General features: G+C 36.2%; 1 protein-coding gene across 1 annotated transcript; it reads right to left on the bottom strand.

Moving 5' to 3' along the window:
- Positions 1–20: 20 nt before the first annotated feature.
- LOC100893142 lies at positions 21–24,543 on the bottom strand. Its single transcript, XM_030984935.1, has 27 exons — positions 24,527–24,543; positions 23,917–24,044; positions 22,441–22,788; positions 21,614–21,811; positions 20,638–21,018; positions 18,699–18,806; positions 17,700–17,726; positions 17,062–17,259; positions 16,083–16,463; positions 15,116–15,223; positions 14,132–14,149; positions 12,656–13,003; positions 11,821–11,847; positions 10,780–11,136; positions 10,192–10,284; positions 9,293–9,525; positions 8,692–8,836; positions 8,046–8,162; positions 7,307–7,423; positions 6,715–6,810; positions 5,792–5,896; positions 4,918–5,034; positions 3,804–4,589; positions 3,452–3,629; positions 2,649–2,920; positions 2,108–2,247; positions 21–1,657 (listed from the first exon to the last, which is right to left on the bottom strand). The coding sequence occupies exons 1-27, from the start codon at positions 24,541–24,543 to the stop codon at positions 1,496–1,498; spliced, it is 5,205 nt and encodes a 1,734-aa protein (XP_030840795.1). The 3' UTR covers positions 21–1,495.

Below are 24,543 nucleotides of genomic sequence, written 5' to 3' on the forward strand. Positions count from 1 at the left end.
GCAGAGAAATTACAAACACGTCTGCTTGGAAAGAAAATTAAATGTTATATTGGAGCTGTTGAAAATGATAAAACATTCCTGAATTTGGAGTCGTTGCGGTATGAAAATGGTTTTAGCAGCAGTATTATAAGCGTGTAGCTACTCTCTTTACAAGCGAAATATATGCGAAATTACATAAATAATAAGAAAGCGTATTCAAAACTACGCACCTTAGGTAATATTCAGAGTAAGACGTTATATTGAGAAAGATTCTTTACTTTCGAATTACACTGTTTATGACAAATAAAACTTGAAATACACACCCTACGAAAAATTTCATTCAGAGCTACACACCTAATTAGAAATACAAAGAATTACAGCCACTCTATATTTTTCACATCTAATAATCCCATTAAGTACTGGCTACCTGTTGATTTTAATGTGAATGTCGAAAATTATAAAACACGACTGACCTAACTTATTAGTATGAATGATACTTAGATTTCCATGCATTACCCTAAAGAACATTTATAATAATTACACATTTATGGTAAATGAGTATGCAGTATTACACACCTTGAAGTATATTAAATATATAATTATAAACTAAAACGACAGAAACACAAATAGTATTGCGATGGAATAATATTGGACAACTAGGTGCTCATGAGTTTAAATATTCTTACCAAACATAATCTAAGTACGATATGAAGCTGACTTAAATCAACACATTGCTAGGTTATACGAGACTCTGTCATGTCTGTAACTTAAATTTTACATTTTGAAATTTAAGAATTCAGTTTTTAAGTTTATAAGCCTCAGCGCCGTGTTAATATTCATCTCACTTTATCCCGTTTAACAAGTCACTGTACAACAATATCATTTATGCTCTTCTATCCACCAGACATGAGGCAAAGTTCTGTTATTATACAAGTAAGTTAACTATGCTATATACGTCAAACATAATTATGAGAACTTAAATCAAAACTTGCGGTTATGAACCTGTTCGCTATTCTAGTATTATCTATACAAGCATTATGTTTTAGATGAACCTAACACTTCAAAACCTAAAATAATGTTGCTTTTTAAGAAAGTAAAAGACGGGGAAATGGCTTCTGTTTTGCCTGCTTAGTGAGTTTGAAGACGTGCTTTGTGGTGCTTTTTGTTTTTATAAGTTTGTATTCTTTCCTCTCCTAAACGAAATTCAAAATAAAGTTCTACATTTCATACAAAATTACAAATAAATGTTCACATATAAAAAATAACAAATACATTTTAACATTACTTTAATTGTTATAATTACATTGTTTAGAATACAAAATTCAGTAAAATCTTTAACATCTAAAAAGCTTTAAAATCGAGTCAAAACAACTTATTTCAACACCTGAATCAAATCTATTGTTATCATACAAGTAATAAACACTAATACTAAGCCCTATAGTTCGATATCCACTTATCATATATTGTAAGCTTCCTTATCTAATTGTGTAGAATCATAGACTTTCAGTATTCTTTTCTAATTGGCATGGATTGTGTAGGCAATGAAATCCATAAAACTAGAGACACGAGTCAGACCAGCTGGCTGGTATTGTCCACCGCACACTGCACCCCAGCTGGTAACACCAAACAGGGTCCACCTTCCAGAGTCCTGCTGCACAATAGGACCGCCGCTGTCACCCTGTTGGATTGAATTATGTCAATTTAACATTTACCCTTACATCGCATACCATAGTATAGGTCATGAATAAGATTGGAAGCATTGTGATTATTTGGCATCCTCTGTATCCTTAAAATCTAAAAGTTTTGAGCAAAAAACAAAGTACCTGGTTGAGTTATCCAGAGTGAATTAAGCCAAATCATATACACTGTTAAAAGAAAAATCTCCCTGTGAATTTATAGGCGTCACCATTTTGTTATCAGTAAAGATCTTTCCAGATAAAGATGACACTATATGCCTACAATATTCAAATTCCTTAATTAATGAAAGCAGGGTGTAAACATGGCATTTTTTAATTGATACTCAACAATTTTTTAGTCTAGGTCTGAGCAGACCTCTACTCCTAAAACTAAATATTCCTCCAATCCAATAATGAGTGGTAAATAATTTATTACTGAACAATAAACTTACCGTACATATGCCATTGTAGCCCGTAGGGTACATTACACAGAACATTGATGGAAGGACTGGGATGAATTTGAAGTTCCGTTGGCAGATGTCATTTGGTATGACAGGCATACGGGCTTCTTGCAAATAGTCAGGTAGGGGGCCTGTGAGATCATGAAGAAAGACATCAATATTTGTCAATTTCACATCAAAAACATCAAAGGAGTACAGAAAAGGGAATTAACAGCTTCTATTCACGAAATTCACGAAAATACAAGAGTTGAATTATTAAAATTCGTCAAGCGACAAAACATTCTGGAAAGGTTCTTTCTATATAATCAAAATACCATCTTGTAAAAACATTTGATGGAGATGATGATCTGAAATGTAAATTTGCACTGTCTTTCCTACATAGTAAGTTTTTACTTCACGAAACATTTCATTTCTGTAATTTCAAAATGTATACAAGTATTAAACAAATCAAACTGAGATCCCATCGGCTTTGTAAACTTTGACACGTGTTTTTGCTTTTGTAAATATCTAGAATTTAAAAAGAGAAACTCACTGTATCGTCTGGTGTAGCTGCCCCATCCTGTGAAGGTGACATAAGACCCAACTTCTAAAACATCATCGGGAGATGGAAGGCACACAGGTCCGATCTCATTCGTGAAAGTGAGAGGATGGACCAACTTAAGAAGTGCGATATCATTGGCCAACGCAGATCCGTCATTATAACGTGGATGAATGAAGTAATTCTCTACTTGATGGACCGGTCCTCCTGCACTGATATTGTACGACAATGTTCCTGCTTGGATTGCGAGGCTGAAAGAGGGATCACTGAAAAAAAATGGAAAAGATGGAAAAAGAAACTCCAAATATTGTACACAACGCGTTGATCAATGGAGATTGTTAAGTTATTTAGTACAAATAAGGAGGCAAAGCCTGGAAACGTAGTAGGCTGAATGATTTGGGGGGAGTTTATGGGGTTTATTTTTTACTGCAGTAATTTCTTAATGGTATTCGAAAGGAATAAATCACTGACGACCTTCGAATCATTTTGAAATGTATGACATGTTTTGTGGATGGGAAATCCTGAGACACTATATGCATTTAATTATTGTCGATCAACCCAAATAATTTAGCCTTCATGGCCTTTGAAATACAATAAGAAAAAAGGGGGAAAAATCATAAAATTGACTTTTATCCATCCCTCACGCAATAGAAAGCTTTCAGCACGTTGATCAATACTTTTCTAACAGACTTGTTTGCTATAAACAATTATTGTATGTATTTCGGGTATTCACGCCGAAACTAAGTTAAAAAAGTGGTACTTGTCGGTAGATAGTGAGCTTTATGCACAAGACTTACACACAATGAGCAGCAGTCACTATCCATTCTGGACTTATAATGCTGCCGCCGCATGCAAACTCGTTATCCCAGTAGAGTGCGATCTGCCATGGCCACGTGCCTAGACTGGTAACGTCCTGCCCGTGGGTCACCCGGTGCAGTTCAAGAGCAGGTCGAAGACCACATCCTTCAAATATCACTGTAAAGAGGAAAATATTTAGCAGTTTCTAACGATGTTATTCTCTATTTCGAAATAAAAATGGGGAGTGCAATTTTATGACATGAATTCTACTAATTTATATTCTCAAAAATGGAAAATCAATATCTTTTCACTTCTACTTGAATAGATTTATGTTACATTGGTATAAGTTACCTGACGGAGGCTCTGATGTTTCCTCAGGTTTAGGTCTCCAAGTGGGTTCGGGTCTCCATGTGCCTTCGGGTTCGGGTCTCCATGTGCCTTCAGGTTCGGGTCTCCATGTGCCTTCGGGTTCGGGTCCCCATGTGCCTTCGGGTTCTGGTCTCCATGTGCCTTCAGGTTCGGGTCTCCATGTGCCTTCGGGTTCGGGTCCCCATGTGCCCTCGGGTTCGGGTCTCCATGTGCCTTCGGGTTCGGGTCCCCATGTGCCTTCGGGTTCAGGTCTCCATGTGCCCTCGGGTTCGGGTCTCCATGTGCCTTCGGGTTCAGGTCTCCATGTGCCCTCGGGTTCGGGTCTCCATGTGCCCTCGGGTTCAGGTCTCCATGTGCCCTCGGGTTCGGGTCTCCATGTGCCTTCGGGTTCGGGTCCCCATGTGCCTTCGGGTTCAGGTCTCCATGTGCCTTCAGGTCCCCCTTCGGGTTCAGGTCCCCATGTTCCTTCGGGTTCGGGTCTCCATGTGCCTTCGGGTTCGGGTCTCCATGTGCCTTCAGGCTCGGGTCCCCATGTGGCTTCAGGTTCAGGTGTCCATGTGCCTTCGGGTTCGGGTCTCCAGGTGGGTAATGGTGCAGGCCCCCATGTTGTCCTAGGTTCTGTTTGGTTATTCATAGTCCTATTCGGAGTCATGTTGCCACAGTCAGATTCATCGCTAGCATCCATGCAGTCAGGTGAACCGTTGCAGATCAAATCAACTGTCAGACAACCCGAGAAGTCTAGGCACTGGAAATAATTTCCTGGACAGTCTAGAAGAGGGTAGAATGTATTTAATAAGACGAATTTACTAAGGTATAGCAAAATGTATATAGAAAAGCGTACTATCGTGCGTTCTAATGCCAATCGTATGACTAATATGAATTTGATAAGTGCCAACTATAAATGACTTCCAGGGAAAGAAACACTCTTTCTTAAAATGAAAAAATATCAACAGCTTATCAATAAACCGTATAACATATCAAAGTATATTTTTAAAGAAAATAAGCCGTACATTTGAAGTTACCAAGGACAATTTTAAAAGTGCGAACATGTAAATCTATATAATATTTAAAAGGCTGTTCTTATACGCATCCTTACATCTGCAGTTTTCTCTTTGTTCATCAGAGTGGTCCGAACAATCATAATTTCCGTCGCAGAATTTCCAGAACGGCACACAAGATCCGTTACCGCACTCAAACTCGAAGCTCTGACAAGCTACATCGTCATGAAAGCGGGATAGGTAGATAGGGAAGTGGGTAAAACAAAGTGAAGGGGTAGAGAGACAGAGAGGGAGAGGGGGTAAAAGAAAGGCAGACAGAAAGTGAAGGCAAGATAGAGAGAGAGAGAGAGAGAGAGAGAGAGAAAGAAAGAGAGAGAGAGAGGGAGGGTGAAAGAAAGACAAACAGAAAGTGAAGAGAGAGAGAGAGAGAGGGTAGGGTAAATAGACAGGTTAAAGAGAATAAGAGAAGTATGATTAATGATAAAGGAGTAAGATAATTTTAGAGAAATACGGTGATAGAGAGACAACAAAAGAGAGCATCAAAAATAAAAAATAGAGACGGAGAAAGGGAGGCAGGAATTCATAGAATATAAACAATTTAGACAAAATAAATGTATATCAGCAATAATTCATCAGAATACAAATTATACAAAATATAACAATAATACTAATATTGATATCAATGATAATTGAAATAGTAATAATAATAAGAACAAGAACATGAACTAGAAGAAGGTGGAGGAAGAGGAGAAAGAGACGAAGAACTAGAAGAAAAATAATGACAGTAATAAAACCCCAAACGTTAAAATCCAAGAGATACGATCCATCTACGAGCAAGGGTAAGGTCAAATGAAGATGAGATTTGAATGTATATGTAAATGAGCATTCAAATCTACCACAATGTGTATCTCAGACTAGATCATGATGTAAAGTAACCTTCTTTCTCTCCAATACCGTCCGTTTGATACTTACAACAGTCTTCCTCATCACTGCCGTTAGCACAGTCCACATAACCATTACATACATCATTTTGAAGGATGCACCGCTCTCCACAGTCATACTGGTGCGCAGCACACTCTGGAATTCAATAATAATAATAATAATAATAATCTTGATTTGTATGTATACGAAATACTGTCTCTGAGCGCTTTACACATATTTAATTACCCCGATCATCGGATTCATTCACGCGCGCACAATGTGCTCCATCTCAACTATTTGAGGAGTTTTCCTACCATATATTCAATGTGAGGGCATATGGCAATTACTAACACAAGGCTTTAGCCATCCTACCAGGTCCCAATTTCTCTCCTGGGTATGGAGCGGCAAATGTAAATTTGCATTTCAAGACAAATGCTTAAACCACTCGATTACGACACCTGTACATCTAAACAATATAAATCAATGTAAATCCTACAGGTAAAAATCCGCAATAAATCTACTAAAGAAAACTCTTCCTCTGAAATAATTTATGATTCACTCGCATAGCGTCAGAACATTATCATGGGTTTGAGCAAATTTTGGGGCCATGCCATGAAACAATTACTGGTGACATGATATTCCCTCTTCACAATTATTCCAAATACATTCCACCATAATGCGACGTTGGATTAAAGAACGTGGAATTTTCCTAATTTTCTGAGATTTTGTCTGACTTTCTCAATGAAGATTGAATGGAAAATTTATTAGTGTATGAAACATGAAGGATACATTTAAACCAATGTATGTAGCAACAGATTACATTGTTCCTGTTAGATTGTAATTGTACCAATTCCTGTTTGTCATTAAAAGAAGAAAAAAGGTCCCTTTGATATTAGTAGTAATCTTTTGCTTTTTCCCAAATGTACATTCTACATGAATACATCAATATAAACTAAGTGAACGAAAGTTTATACCACACTGCTGGTGTTCGTCTGTACTGTCTCCACAGTCATTGTATCCATCGCACACAAACCTCTCTGCAATCACCCGTCCATTGTCGCACTGGAAAGCTACAAGAGGATTCACACAGGCACTATTAACAGTCATATCATCCATCTTAGATTTCTTAGATTTCTTCTCTAAAACAACTGTGTATACTTCTCTTGTTTTTCACGGCGAGTTGATTTCGCATTGCTAGAGTGTGTCGATATGATTATGACAAAACAATTTTATTTTGTTTCGGTAAATGACTTCAAAAGACTAAGATATGACTTTAAGAATTGAACTGAACTAATTCATTTGATTTCATTATCGAATAAAACAGCAGTTACAAACTGACATGTTTTTTAAAAGATGAACGGGCAATTATATTTCCCCATGTACAAAGAAAATTGAACAAAGATATAAATGTGTACTGATATGGGATCTAGAAAGATGCTTCAACGAATTATCATTAATATGAGTTTTAAGAACACTTGAATATAATAATAACCATCTGCTTGAACAATATGAGAGGAGAGAAATCTTCAGAGGGGAAACGGAGTCCGAACTGAAATAAATACTTACTGCAATCCAATTCATCATCCCCGCACTGAACATTCCCATCACAGAACTCAAGACGATGAATACAAAGGCTTCCTACTGTTGGTAGGGTACATCGAGCTTCCCAAATATTTGGACACTCTGTTAATTTCAGTATGGGAAAAGAAGGAAGGAAACGTAGACATACAGAAGGGCAGGCAGATGGAATGAGAGAAGAGGGGTTCGCAGAATGTCGTAGATAAAGATAGATAGACAGAGATAAAGAAGATAGAAACTTAATCATATGTGATATATATATATCTATTTAAATTAAATATTTTGGAACTTGCCTAATATTTTGCAATTCACAAGAGCTACTATATTATGTAGCCTATTTTCTTGTAATCTAATACGTATTGCAATGTCTAAACTTGTAAGATAATACAGCCCAACTGTGATTTAGTTATTGAAGAAATGTTTATCTCTCCTCATATTCATAACCGTTCTGTGACATCTTTCCGTGCACACCCTACAAAGTTGCTAGACCCCTAAATCATAAGTGAGTATATTCAGTTATCATTTATCGATTACTTTTGAGATCATTGTACTAGAAAAAGGCAAATTATAATAACAGAGTATCAAAGATGTGAAATCATACCGGCATTAATATCAACATGACAAAGAGAGATAAGGGTACAGACACACGGAGAGAAATGAAAGGTGATGCTGATTTTCAAGTTAATGATTTATATATTGGTTTTACTGGCAATCTTTATGATCTTACCACAGCCATCCTCATCTTGCCCATCAAAACAATCAAAGACGCCATTACAGGTTTCTTGTTCCGAGTAGCATCCTGTAAATGGTCCCGAACATGGTAGCTCATCTGCAGGGCATTGTACTGCGAAATATAAGGTAAAGATGGTTGCTTCTTAGATGAAAAATATGTTATTGTCCGTCCCGTATAAAGTCAGAAGGATTCTCGATAATCTCTTAATAACTTATTTATTTACATTGATTTTTATGAATTGTTATAAGCTTTTAAAACCATTCTTGGTTTTATTCAATAACTTGGACAGTGGAAAAGGCGTAGTTTTGAGTAATGTGGTGCTTTCGAGTAGGTCCCCATCGAACTGAAGACAAAATATCCACCAAATCTCGATACATAATGTAGAGCATGTAAAATCATGGTAGCAAAAAAGAAAACACAAAGAATCAAGTAAGAAAACCTGCGATAGTTGAACATACGTTTATATAAAATCATTGAGGACGTAAATTACATCAACGGCAGCTCTGAAAGTCTGATGTCTATTTTATAAAAGGGACAAATATCGAAAAACCATTTTATATTTAAAGCTTCCATTGAATTCGTAAAGTTATACATGTCTCATACAGTAAATGCATAAAAGGAAAGAAAACAAAGGACTTACATGGCTCTTCGCTCACAGTATTGACTTGGAAGACAAGGCTAGCCGTTTCGGAGACCCTCTCGTATCGCACCCAGAAAGATTGAAGTTGAAGCGCAATATCTGGTATGATCTCTCCGGTCGTATCACGAAAATATGTCGATTCAAACTGCAATATTCATAAAGATTGCAACTGTCAACCATTAGAGTGTATTGCTCACATTAAAATAACAATTGATAGCAACGTTTTAATGGCTATATGAAAATACATTCTCTGTATTCATCTTCATAAAATTTGATCAAAATCCTGATTCCATGCACATTAAAGTAAAATGGTAATTATGCAAGATATTTTCAAGCTTAATAAATAATAAGTAGTAAACGCAATTGTTTTCACATTGGAATTGCTCCTGAGTTGATATATTTAGTTTATTAGTTGAGAGGAATTCATGAGATTAGTTTAATGAAAGCTGACTTAATATTTCACACAAATCTAGTACAATTGCACATTTTTAACATGTATTTTTTTTCTTCAACTCATTGGAATATGAGCCATTGAAAATAAACAATACTAAAATAATGAATAAAACAAGAAAAGTTAAATATGAAAGATGTAACACCCAACCTTGAAGATGACACTATCTTCGTCATAAGGATCAGGACCAGATCCTAGTGTTATGCTGTCCTCAGGTTGAACAACGAGACTCCGGATATTGATGAGTATCTTCAATTCAGGTTCCACGTTCATGAACGTCCAGATGAGTTGGAGAGGTCTGGTGATGCTGATGTATTCCTCATACAACAAAGGCGAGATCAAGAGTTGATCCGTTTGGGAAACGAAAAACCCTTCCTTTTGACCTGGAGTTATAAGTCAGAGGATGGCCTTAGGTACGCACATATCTACAGTGAGGTCAATCGTATCTTTCTAAAATTCAAACCATGACCGTTAATATACGTATGAAGGTAACAAAACCAAATCCTACATGAACAGTAATGGACTAGTTGTGAAGGCTCGGGACGTTCGTAAGAGAGCTTCTGTGTTCTGCCCTTGTTTGGTGCTTACGTTCTCGGACAATCCTTCCTCTCGACCCATGTGTAATAGAGGGGACTTGACAATGCTGGAGTAATGATAAACCTAATGGTCCCGCATAAAGTGTAATATTAATACAAATGAAGCTATCCCGGGCAAACAAGCCCAACTTTTATCAACCCATTGCTTACGGGAACCTGGTGGTCCCCGTGTTAAGCCTATGGGAATAAGATAATTCAGTAGTCAACAGGTTAAGTTGCTTCACTACACATCATACCTCAAACTATTTTTTTCTTCATATACTCCTTATTCAGTGAATTTAAGCCAGAGACGAGTGATACTGGGAATACGTTAACGGTAACTATCAATATCATGATAATTCAACACTCATTCATATGATTAAACTAGCATGACATGAATCCCTTTTCTAATACCGATAGTAACGAGTGATTTTTGATAGTCAATGTGGTGGTGCTCTGTCATGACTAACTTACCACATTTGTCCTCGTCCCTCTTATCCGAGCAGTCCAATATTCCGTCGCACAAGTTCCTTTCGGTGATCAGGTGATCGCCACAGATTATTATGTCTAAAATCATGAAAATCAACGTTGGTCATAAACAGTTACTCATCGTTTATTGGAATACAAAAAATGCATTGACCTGTACTAATTTATCATTCCTTAAGATATTGGTAAGTAACATGGACATATGTGAATATGAAAAAAAATTATTTCATTATATCTCATCGATATGTTAGACTTTATACAAAGGCAATGTCATGGATGTATTTCATTTTGACGCAATGTAGGAGAATCAAGTATCATTCTCGCTCACATAAGCTGCATATCAATATTTAACACAAAATAAACCAAAAAAGTACGGACGTCATTGAAATAATTTTCTACAACAGATTTGGGACATAGAGTCTAGGCCTTGTGTACGGACAGGGACAGTAAATTATTTCAATTTGTAATACATCACCCAAAGTGATACCATACCACCTACCCACATGAATGGAATAGATGCATGTATTTTGCAAGCTGTTGTAGGAACACTTTAGAGACTATATTGTTAACACCCACCTTCCAACTGCACTGGTACGACCTCTATCTTAAATGCCACCGTAGTGAACCTGCCACGGGCCTGTATGTCAAGCTGACCGCTCGGGAACACTTTGTCGGCAGTCTGGAAGAAGCGCTGGTCCAAATCCCCTCGAAATTTCCAAGAGTAGAATTCACCAGGGTTAGGATCTATCGAAGTTACTTCTAGAGTAGCTGAGGAACTCCTAAGGATTACAGACTCCATCTTGACGATCATAGCCAGCGAGGCATCGACAGGTGCTACCCTCCATGTCAAGAATAAATCTCTTGAGTAGAATTGAGATGGATAACCGTACGATGCCAACGCGGCGGTTTCACCTTCTCTCAGCATAATTGTGGCTAAGAGAAAACAAATATATCGGGAAAAGTATATCTGGTAAAGATTAATAAATGAACTCCATATTAAATAATTAAAAGATCACAAAGACTTTCCAAATATCAACTCAAGGGTAAATTAAATATTCTATATTCCCTAGAAATTATGTTCGGGTTACGCAATACAACGTGGTAAAGTTCGAATACATTAACAGAGAAAGGGCAAGCCTATCCAGTTTGCGTTAGGTTGATGTTTTTTAAACCCTTGCGATCGTGAGAAGAGAGTAACAGATTAATAAAATACATAAAGTGAGCTGTATCAGGTATACGCAACATTTGTCAACATCAATAACCTAATTCTTGTAATGGCCAAAATTTAACTGATTGTATCTTTGCGCAGCACAAAACATACGACCATTCAGAACAAGGGTCTGAAAATCAGACTATTAACATAAGTGATTGCAATCATTTATGTCGATTCGACAACTTATCGTCGTTATTTTCCCCCAAAAAAAAATATTTTCAGCCCTTTCGTTTTGAAGGAAGTTCTAAATCAGTATTATCTTTCAAATGCCATTGGAATTTAACCTTTTCATTTTTGGGGCCTGCAAATGGGACATAGTACTTTTAACCTCGAGGTTTCCAATAGGACTTAGGATGTTAATTTTTAAATAAAAAGTTTTAGCAATTGTTGACCATAGGCCATACCTGTTGATGAATTTGTATTTATAGTTCCTGTGAATTGGTCAGTAATGGGAAGAACATCAGTTGTGAGTCCACAGGCAGTTAAAAAAAAAGAACAAGAGAAAGAAATATGAAAGGTTAACCGTAATGTATCTCATTTGATATCCCACATTTCAATTTTTTTAGATCATTTGACAATATTTCTTGGTTTATGTTAACATTGTAATTATTATTATAGCCCCTCTCTATTTCTCTCAGTATTTTTCTCCTACTCTCTTCGGATATGATCGAAGAACAACTAAACATTGTTTGCGTATATATAATGGACATTTTATGGTCAAATTAATTTCTCTTTCTACTTGCAACAATTACGTTGATCGCATCCATCTTTTCAGTCAACGATGACGTCACAATATTGAGCTTTTTCTATGTTTCCGAATTTAGGGCATAAGAACCTCTTTATAAAGAAGAAATGAGAATATGATTTGACAAGGGAACTGTATACCAATAGACAAAGCCTTTAAACAAAATTGATTCCATTCCAATATAAGTTTCATTTGGTCTTACTAGCGTTGGATAATTTATGTAGTTTTTCGAGAAAATACCATTTTATAGACACCGAGTATTCTAGAGTTACAAAACACACACCCTTAAAACGAACAGAACAAAAGAAGCACCCATATTCTCAGTGAGTGATATAAAAGTACGATTCCATCATTGAATTACATAAGCTCCAGATACAGCTTCGATTTCATTCTCCTGTTCTTAATCAAATTATCCCGACATATGTTATCGGTTTTCGGTGTTGTGTGATTAAAAGCATAACTCCATTGGAAGCAATATGGTGCAATTGATGTACCTGATATCTCCACGACATCCATGATCAATCTGAACCCTGGATTGGTCACACTACCATCACTGGTAAACCTGAGCCAGACGTAAGGTCCATTCGATATTGCATACTCTGGAACCTGCGTGCCTGTTAGGCGGGCCAACTCTACACTCTCCTCGAAACGAGGGGTGAGACCTTCGTTCACAGTCAAGAAATCGTAATTCTCCTCCAGTCTGAAATCTGTGAAGTGCGCCCTCAAACCGTACCCCGATGGAGCAGAGACCGCCCAGACTATCACAGCATTATTGTAGTAATTAGCAGGATAATTTGGTGTGGTTATTTCTCTAGTATCACCATGGTCCAAATGAATATAAACTATCGCAAATAAAAGGGGGGAAATGAGATTCTCAGATTAAAGAGAGAAAATATTTTTAAAATTATGCTTTTGTAAGGCCAATGGAATCATTCTGGAAAGCAATTGATATATCACAATCCATGCATAGAATGCATCGGAATTTTATCGTCTTAAATAGAACGGTATTAGATAGCTCGTAGAATAATTTGGATAATATGAAGAAGGACAAAAATTTGATCTTTTTTCAAAATATGGTCTGCTCACACGATTTTGTGACATGCGGATTAACATTTACCTATAATAATAATAATAATAATAATGATGATAAAAGTGGGTTCTTGTTGTCGCACCTGTCAGACTCAACACTGCTGGCCCTCCAGGATTATTACCCCGGCTTTAGCATGGCTGCCATTATGGCGCTCTAACATTTCAAGGAATGAATTCCTGCCAGGTACCCATTAACCTCACCTGGGTCGAGTGTGGCAAATGCAGATTAACACCCGATTCATCAATTTCATACGGTAGTATATTGTACCGTATCATGAACAAAACTCATAATTTTAACTGTACCTAAATTATAATCCCTAAGCCAAATTATGAATAGCTCACAATATAACTTTACATGTGACGATGTGACGTCTAGGTAGATGTAAAAGGATGTAAATGCCCCTTAATCAGACAGTGAGTTATTTTCATATCAATGTACCAAACATGTGTGTAGTCTTAGCGGCCATCCATCTTCCAAGGCCACCTGTCTAAAGTAGCAAGCTTCCTAAATGGCTCCTTGTCTAGAACTTGTAGCGCATATGAGGTTATGAGAGTACACGGTTTACGACTATGAGCTGCGTTCCGGATTATCATCTAGGTACACTTAAAACTGCCTAATAAATCCTATAAATATACTTACTGCTCTTGTATTTTTTTAAATTGGTAACTATCGAGCTAAATTAAGAATCACAAAGAATGGATTAGTGGAGTAGTATAGCAAAATACGTGTTTTAGAATCCCCGGAAGTTATTGTGTCTGTATAATCGCCGAGGTATTGGATGCGCAATGTATTATGGGAATTAATACTGCTGTATGGGATAGCAATAGTTAGTTATAATTGAATGACACGAGGTTTCTGTTCACAACACTTTACCCCATACCTGTTGCATTTGTAGTTCCTGTGAATTGGTCAGCAAAAGGAGGAACATCAGTTGGGAGTCCACAGGCAGTTTAAAAACAGAACAACAAGAGAGAGAAATATGAAAGGTTAACCGTAATGTATCTCATTTGATAACCGCCATTTCAATATTTTTGATTATTTGACATTATTATTTTTTTAAGTCAGGTTGTGATCAACACCCACCTTAACAGAAGAATGAGTTCGGAATTAAAAACTTCCAAATGCATTGCTTTTGACATGTAGGTGTATTGTCACGTACATGAGTCTTTTAAGAATATTTTGGAGGATATTTCTTTTGGAAATTTTTCTTCTCAAAAACATTGGTTATTGAATAAAAACGTATTTTTTTAAAGAATCTGAAAACCTTTTTTAAAAGAATGTCTGCATTTTTTTTCTCGGACAAGTACTTCTTTCATGTAATTAATGAAGAGTTACGGTATACAATGTTTAAAGTATATGTCAATTAAAGTATGGACAAAACAGTCATTTTGATTTAGATTTGAGTGTTACAACATTAATAAAGAAACTTTTTTAAAGTTGTAAACGCTTATCGATTTTGTTCTCACAGTTACTCAAATTCATTAATGTAGGGTAAGGGCATAACATGGTTAAAAGTACATGCCTATATATAAACCAAACTTGTTATTATAATTCGAGTGTAACTTAGAGAAAGAGCTAAACTGGGCATCTTACGGCAATCTCTTTCATCAACAAAGTTTTTTCGTAGTTAACGCCATTGCATTCAAAATCACATCATACAGGCATACATCGACCATCCGGGCATTGGAAACCGTCGTCATGGTTACCATCTGAGACAACTAAGTATTGATGACAGTGAGTAATGACAACGAGTAAATAGGACAACATAATTATAACATCTTTCGGTAAATTTCAAATTCTTAATACAAAAATGTTGAAAAAAATAAAATATTACAAAGAACAAAAAAGAGACAAGAACACTCACCACAGTTAGATTCATCTGATGAATCTAAACAGTCATTGATTCCATTGCATACAGCACTCAACGAAAAGCATTGTCCATTCTGGCACTCGTACTGATCGCTATCACATCCTGGAAAGAGAGTTACATTCACAAGAGCACTGATGATAAGAATGTATAGCAAATTACTAATCTTCGCCTTATTCCATTGATCTCAACAAAACATCGTAAATTAAGGTTTAGATTTTTTTCCGAACGATTGCTAGACATCAAATAGAGCTAATATGTGAAACACTTGATCAAACGATCGAAATATGCATGAAATTAATGACTGCATGACCTGGACGAAATTTGCTCGATGCTCGTCTAGATGTTCCTTTGTATGATAATTCATGTGGAAGTGGATGATAAGGCCTAAAATAAAAACTTGTAGAATTGCCCTTTGTGACCTACCGAAAAATCTGAAAATCTACGGTCGGCATTTTAAAAAAGTTTTTTTTTTAAACCGTTTTTTAGATTTTTGTTATTGATGAATAAAAATATAAAAATATATGTATTTTGTTTGTTTAAATGGGATATAAATGCATAAAATCAAATTATTCGAAAATTCTCACTCGTGCAAACAATGGATAATTATGAGGTGAAAAAGATATCAATAGAATGATGATGCTGAAGCACATGTATTAAAGCATTAAAAACTGAGAAATATCAGCTAAAAGAGGGCGGGAAAAAGAAAAAAAACATTCAAATTTGAAAATATCAGCACAAAGAGAGCGACACAATAAAAAGTTTAAAAAAATAAAATCTTTTCCGACCGACCGACCGATGTTTTGGCACCCAAAGGGCAATGTAACAAGTTTTTATTTTAGGCCTAATGTAAAACAAAATATAGATGTACACTTTTTTCACATTAAAATATGCCTACCCAATTAGCTTTAACATGCGCGCCATTATTTTCATATGAGGTCTGTTCAATGGTTTTGTTTCTCACCAATGGATGGAATAACTTGCGTCCATGCGATGAAGCCTTGGTCTGTGGCGGATCCATCCGTATGGAAATGTAGCCACATATTGGGATAGACAGACCGATAGTCATCTGGTAAACTATTGCCACTCAGGTTGCCAGTCAGGTTGAATATCTGCGTACTTTCCTCGAAGATATCTGAGCTGCCGACGTGAAGACGAACGTAGTCACAGCACGACTCCATGGCCACTCTCCCAAAACGTATAACCAGGACGTACCCGACGTGGCCTTGAACATGCCAGAAGATGTTCTCGAAGTTGTTGTAGTTGTTGGGATAGTTCGGAGACGACACGTTTACGATTTCATTCAGTATCTGCATTTGGTATGTCGTGTTGGATATTACGACGTCTGAAAATACAATGATTCATTCAGTGTAACATTATGCGCATGCATTGGCAAAAGAACATTTTAGATCCCTGCATTGCAAACCATGAAATAATGTATTTTCATCATGTTATATAATTATTGAATTTTCATTTAATATGAGATCTCATTTAACTTACTGATTCAGGTTAGTACATTACACAAGTATAAAACATATCAGGGTTAGATAAATAATTCAAGACCTAAAATTTACATTTTTAATGTAATAGATATTTTTAAAATAAGCTTTTAGACAGTACTAATTTGCAACTATACCATTATATACATTTTCAAAAAATAATCGTTATTTAAAAGAATTGATCTGTATATAATTGGGGTTACAATTTGCAGAGAAATGGAATTTGAGGATTTGTATAACCTGGAAATCGTTAAACGAATATGGCAAAAAATACATCCTACTGGCAACAAATTAATACAATTTAATAGTAGATTGCATAGCTGACGATGAAAATGCGCCATTTTATTTTTTCTCCTATGAAATTACTCAGAAATTTTACATCAACTACAAAGAAGAGAAGTTGGGGGTAAGGGCCGCGATGATCAAATAGTGAAAGTCAATTACTAGTATAAATCAACGAGGGCGTAGTAAACTGTGTTGGAGGCTGTGCAGTTCCATTTCCAGGGGTGGGACAAACGTCGGAGTAGTCTTCACAACAGTCTCCAATATCAACACACACGCTGTCACAGTAACAACCATCAGGATTACACGAATACTCTGAGTTCACACAGCAGCTGTCTGAGCAGGATCCGTTTCTTGGTGCTGAGGATGAAATTAATAGAATGGTTTGTTTCCGAAATGATATATGCGAAAAATGAAAAACTCATTGATCTCGAAGTCTCGACCACCTCACACATAGATCTCAACAAAACATCCTAAACTTAGGTTTAGATTTTTTTCCGAACAATTACAAGACATCCAAAAGAACTGTTATTTGAAACGCTTGATCTAACGATCGAGATATGCATGAAATTAATGACTGCATGGCCTGCACGAAATCTGCTCAAAGCTCGTACAGATGTTCCTTTGTATGATAAGTCATGTGGAAGTGGATGATAATTTTAGGAAGTTATTGTGTCTGTATAATCGCCGAGGTATTGGATGCGCAATGTATTATGGGAATTAATACTGCTGTATGGGATAGCAATAGTTAGTTACAATTGAATGATACGAGGTTTCTGTTCACAACACTTTACCCATACCTGTTGATGAATTCGGATTTGTAGTTCCTGTGAATTGGTCAGCAATAGGAGTAACATCAGTCGTGAGTCCACAGGCAGTTTTAAAAACAGAACAACAAGAGAGAGAAATATGAAAAGTTAACCGTAATGTATCTCATTTGATATTACCGCCATTTCAATATTTTTGATTATTTGACATTATTCCTTGGTTTATGTTAATATTTTCCTCATTATTTTTTAAGTCAGGTTGTGATCAACACCCACCTTAACAGAAGAATGAGTTCGGAATGAAAAACTCCCAAATGCATTGCTTTTGACATAGGTGTATTGTCACGTACATGAGTCTTTCAAGGATATTTTGGGGATATTTCTTTGGGAATTTTTTCTTCTCATAAATATTGGTTATTGAATAAATACGTATTTTTTAAAGGATCTGAAAACCTTTTTTAAAAGAATTTAGAAAATGTCTGCATTTTTTTCCGGACAAGTACTTCTTTCATGTAATTAATGAAGAGTTACGGTATACAATGTTTAAAGTATATGTCAATTAAAGTATGGACAAAACAGTCATTTTGATTTAGATTTGAGTGTTACAACATTAATAAAGAAACATTTTTAACGTTGTAAACACTTATCGATTTTGTTCTCACAGTTACTCAAATTAATTAATGTAGGGTAAGGGCATAACATGGTAAAAAGTGCATGCCTATATATAAACCAAATTTATTATTATAATTGAGCTAAACTGGGCATCTTACGGCAATATCTTTAATCAACAAAGTTTTTTCGTAGTCATTGACGCCATTGCATTCAAAATCACATCATACAGGCATACATCGACCATCCGGGCATTGGAAACCGTCGTCATGGTTACCATCTGAGACAACATACATCACGATGACAGTGAGTAATGACAACGACTAACGGGACAACATAATTATAACGTCTTTCGGTAAATTTCAGCTTCTTAATACACATATATAATATTACAAAGAACAAAAAGGAGACAAGAACACTCACCACAGTTAGATTCATCTGATGAATCTAAACAGTCATTGATTCCATTGCATACAGCACCCATTGAAATGCATTGTCCATTTTGGCATTCGTACTGATCGCTATCGCATCCTGGAAAGAGAGTTACATTCACAAAGGCATTGCTGATAAGAATGTATAACAAATTACAAATCTTCATCTTATTCTATATGTAAGGGGTTGGGAAATTACCCTGTGACCTGTAGAGGGCAAGGTGCTGAGACGAGCCGGCACTCTTTGCTTGTCCCTCTCACAGGTGAGTTGACCAAACTCGAACCGGTTTTATATTGAGTAAATATTGATATTGTCATGCTAAATATGTGTAATGTACATTATGTGTATTGTATCAGAACGATGTCAGTGATTATTTTGATGTATCATGTGGGTTGATATGACTTTATTGAAAGCGAGGATTTAATGTTAAAATGTGTGATGCTTAGCGTTATGATTTGTTATATGCATTTACATTGTAGTACATGGTCATGTACAATTACTAGTAGTTGAATGTGGTGCCAAAATTGGGTGTAGTGCGTGCGCGCTAATGTTGTACCTGGTCCCAGGACCAGGGCCAGAGTTATACGCTCTAACTTATGTGATGAGTATAGGTCTTGGTTCAGGAACGAGGTCAGCGAGAAATATAGGGAGCATAGAAAGGGAGCATAGAAAAGAAGTGCTTATGACAGAAGTTGAGTGTTAAAGCATTGCATGTTGTTTGTATTTTGGTTGCTAAGGGGATATTAATTATGGCACATCAATCAGTGATGATCGAACTTTGACTATTTAGCCATCAGAGGGTTTCTAGCGCCCTCTATCATTGTAAACCTTATTTCTCATTTTGCAGGTAGCTATAAAAGAATATTGTTACGTGTTAAATTGATATGGGATAATAGAAGTAAGAGCAATGTTTAATAGACCAGGAGATTGCTGGAGTTTGTTTGGAAGTAAGAAAAGTATGGAAGATGAATATTTGGATTGGAGTGGTTGATGAAAGTTGTATAAAGAGATTAATTACTGATGTTTCTGGTCTTGGGATATTTTATCTTTGTTCCATTGTTATGATATTGTTAGTTTCATTATTCATTCTATAAGATGTGCTTACTTTGAAAAGAGGGAACCAGGATAGCCCTACTTAAGTTTATGTTATTAGGATATTTGCATTGTCTTGATATTAAAATGTACAAGTTAAAGGTATAGTTTATTGAACACGAATTAAGTAGTGATTATAGAGGTCGCATGATAAGGTTATTAAACCTAGCTTGGTGTGTTGGCTTATCCAACTTTGTGAATTAGTTGCTTTATATGAGTTTTATATTGACTGTTACTTATTTGTTTAAGTGTTTGGGTCAGGTATTTACCTGTGTTAATGTTGAGAGTTTCAGCTGCATTGTACTGTGGCAATTGGTTTTTAAAGGGCAAATTTACTCGTTTTATATTTGATAAAATGACATGGTTTGGGGAATCCATGATCTCCAAGATTATCAGCATTGTTATATCATATGTAATGTGTCAGTTACTGGTTACTACTAATAAAGAGACTGTTTGCTTGTCCCTCTCACAGGATCTGCCTGTCCGTCATTGATCTCAAAGTCTCGACCATCTCACACATAAATCTTAACAAAACACTCTAAACTTAGGTTTAGATTTTTTCCGAACAATTACAAGACATCCAAAAGAACTGTTATTTGAAACGCTTGATCTAACGATCGAAATATGCATGAAATTAATGACTGCATGACCTGCACGAAATCTGCTCGATGCTCGTCCAGATGTTTCTTTGTATGATAATTCATGTGGAATTAGATGATAATTTAAAACAAAATATAGATCTACATTTTGTTTACATTGAAATATGCCTACCCAATTAGCCTTAAAATGCGCGCCATTAATTTCATGTAAGGTCTGTTCAATGGTTTTTGTTTCTCACCAAAGGATGGAACAACATGCGTCCATGCGATGAAGCCTTGGTCCGTGTCGGATCCATCCGTATGGAAATGTAGCCACATATTGGGATTGCCAGACCAATAGTCATCTGGTAAGTTATTGCCACTCAGGTCGCCAGTCAGGTTGAATATCTGCGTACTTTCCTCGAAGATATCGGAACTGCCGACGTGAAGACTAACGTAGTCACAGCACGACTCCATGGCCACTCTCCCAAAACGTATAGCCAGGACGTACCCGACGTGGCCTTGAACATGCCAGAAGATGTTCTCGAAGTTGTTGTAGTTGTTGGGATAGTTCGGAGACGACACGTTTACGATTTCATTCAGTATCTGCATTTGGTATGTCGTGTTGGATATTACGACGTCTGAAAATACAATGATTCATTCAGTGTAACATTATGCGCATGCATTGGCAAAAGAACATTTTAGATCCCTGCATTGCAAACCATGAAATAACTAATGTATTTTCCTTATGTTATATAATTATTACATTTTCATTTAATATGAGACCTTATTTTACTTACTGATTCAGGTTAGTACATTATACAAGTATAAAACATATCAGGGTTAGATAAATAATTCAAGACCTAATTTTAAATGTAATATATATTTTTAAAATAAGTTTTTTAGACAGTACTAATTTGCAACTATACCATTATATAAATTTTCAAAAAATAATCGTTTTTTTAAAGAATTGATCTGTATATAATTGGGGTTACAATTTGCAGAGAAATGGAATTTGAGGATTTGTACAACCTGAAAATCGTTAAACGAATATGGCTAAAAATACATCCTACTGGCAACAAATTAATACAATTAAATAGTAGATTGCATAGCTGACGATGAAAATGCGCCATTTCATTTTTTCTCCTATGAAATTACTCAGAAATTTTACATCCAATACAAAGAAGAGAAGTTGGGGGTAAGGGCCACGATGATCAAATAGTGAAAGTCAATTACTAGTATAAATCAACGAGGGCGTAGTAAACTGTGTTGGAGGCTGTGCAGTTCCATTCCCAGGGGTGGGACATACGTCGGAGTAGTCGTCACAACAGTTTCCATTATCAACACACATGCTGTCACAGTAGCAACCATCAGGATTACACGAATACTCTGAGTTCACACAGCAGCTGTCTGAGCAGGATCCGTTTCTTGGTGCTGGGGATAAAATTAATAGAATGGTATCCGAATTCAGGGCATAAGAAACTCTCTATAAAGAAGAAATGAGAATATGATTTGACAAGGGAACTGTATACCAATAGACAAAGGCTAAAAAAAAAATAAAAAAAATTATTCCATTCCAATATAAGTTTCATTTGGTCTTACTAGCGCTGGATAATTCATGTAGTTTTTCGAGAAAATACCATTTTATAGAGACTGAGTATTCTAGAGTTACAAAACACACACCCTTAAAACGAACAGAACAAAAGAAACACCCACATTCTCAGTGAGTGATAGAAAAGTACGATTCCATCATTGAATTAAATATGCTCCAGATACAACCTCGATTTTATTTTCCAGGGGGGCGTTCATGAAACAATTAGTCGGTGGTTTTCACCGACTAATATCATGTTCACCGTTTGACCAATCACAGTCCTGGAAATAGTCGGTGACAAAAGAATTATCGGTGAACATGATATCAGTCGGTGAAAACCATTGACTAATTGTTTCATGAAACGCCCCCTGTTCTTAATATAATTATCCCGACATATTTCATCGGTTTTCGGTGTTGCATGTGTGATTGAAAGCATAACTCCATTGGAAGCAATATGGTGTAATTGATGTACCTGATATATTCACGACACCCACGATCAATCTGAACCCTGGATTGGTCACACTACCATCACTGGTGAACCTGAGCCAGACGTAAGGTCCATTAGATATAGTGATCCATGGATCCTGCGTGCCTGTTAGGCGGGCCAACTCTACACTCTCCTCGAAACGAGGGGTGAGACCTTCGTTCACAGTCAAGAAATCGTAATATTCCTCCAGTCTGAAATCTGTGAAGTGCGCCCTCAAGCCATACCCCGGTGGAGCAGAGACCGCCCAGACTATCACAGCATTATCGTAGTAATCGGCAGGATAGTTTGGTGAGGTTATTTCTCTTGTATCACCATGGTCCAAATGAATATAAACTATCGCAAATAAAAGGGGGGAAATGAGATTCTCAGATTAAAGAGAGAAAATATTTTTAAAATTATGCTTTTGTAAGGCCAATGGAATCATTCTGGAAAGCAATTGATATATCACAATCCATGCATAGAATGCATCGGAATGTTATCGTCTTAAATAGAACGGTATTAGATAGCTCGGAGAATAATTTGGATAATATGAAGAAGGACAAAAATTTGATCTTTTTTCAAAATATGGTCTGCTCACACGATTTTGTGACATGCGGATTAACATTTACCTATAATAATAATAATAATAATAATGATGATAAAAGTGGGTTCTTGTTGTCGCACCTGTCAGACTCAACACTGCTGGCCCTCCAGGATTATTACCCCGGCTTTAGCATGGCTGCCATTATGGCGCTCTAACATTTCAAGGAATGAATTCCTGCCAGGTACCCATTAACCTCACCTGGGTCGAGTGTGGCAAATGCAGATTAACACCCGATTCATCAATTTCATACGGTAGTATATTGTACCGTATCATGAACAAAACTCATAATTTTAACTGTACCTAAATTATAATCCCTAAGCCAAATTATGAATAGCTCACAATATAACTTTACATGTGGACGATGTGACGTCTAGGTAGATGTAAAAGGATGTAAATGCCCCTTAATCAGACAGTGAGTTATTTTCATATCAATGTACCAAACATGTGTGTAGTCTTAGCGGCCATCCATCTTCCAAGGCCACCTGTCTAAAGTGGCAAGCTTCCTAAATGGCTCCTTGTCTAGAACTTGTAGCGCATATGAGGTTATGAGAGTACACGGTTTACGACTATGAGCTGCGTTCCGGATTATCATCTAGGTACACTTAAAACTGCCTAATAAATCCTATAAATATACTTACTGCTCTTGTATTTTTTTAAATTGGTAACTATCGAGCTAAATTAAGAATCACAAAGAATGGATTAGTGGAGTAGTATAGCAAAATACGTGTTTTAGAATCCCCGGAAGTTATTGTGTCTGTATAATCGCCGAGGTATTGGATGCGCAATGTATTATGGGAATTAATACTGCTGTATGCGGTAGCAATAGTTAGTTATAATTGAATGACACGAGGTTTCTGTTCACAACACTTTACCCATACCTGTTGATGAAGTCGCATTAGTAGTTCCTGTGAATTGGTCAGCAATGGGAGGAACATCAGTTGTGAGTCCACAGGCATAAAAACAGAACAACAAGAGAGAAAAATATGAAAGGTTAACCGTAATGTATCTTATTGTTTAAATATTTTCACTACATAATTGAATTAAAAGAAGAGACTGGACCATATTATTCCAATATCTATACATTAAAAAGATACTAACACCACCACAATTGCATTGACTACAGTAACGTCTATCAAAATATCATATATATAACATCAGAATGTGAAAATAAAAATGATTTCACAAATAAGCAGTGACTACAACAGACATTAAAAATAATAATAACACAAGCAAATATACATTATTATGTCGTTACTAGTAGGATAGAATTTCATGCGTCTTCTATGTCATTATTATTCAAGAAAATTATGGAGGTTGAAAAGAACAAAAGCGAAATGTCTTTCGAATGACAGTTATATAGAGGAAGGATTGCATTTCTTCTAATCTCGTATAAAAGCCTCGCTATTGCTTATACTTTTGTAGAGTGTCATTTTGGAAAAGTTATTATCAAAGAGAATAAGTTAGAAATAGTTAGATAGCCTTGGTTACCTATTACACCTACTCAT

This window comes from Strongylocentrotus purpuratus, unplaced genomic scaffold, assembly GCF_000002235.5.
Source record: "Strongylocentrotus purpuratus isolate Spur 01 unplaced genomic scaffold, Spur_5.0 spur5_scaffold_14, whole genome shotgun sequence".
Taxonomy (NCBI): Eukaryota; Metazoa; Echinodermata; class Echinoidea; order Camarodonta; family Strongylocentrotidae; genus Strongylocentrotus; species Strongylocentrotus purpuratus.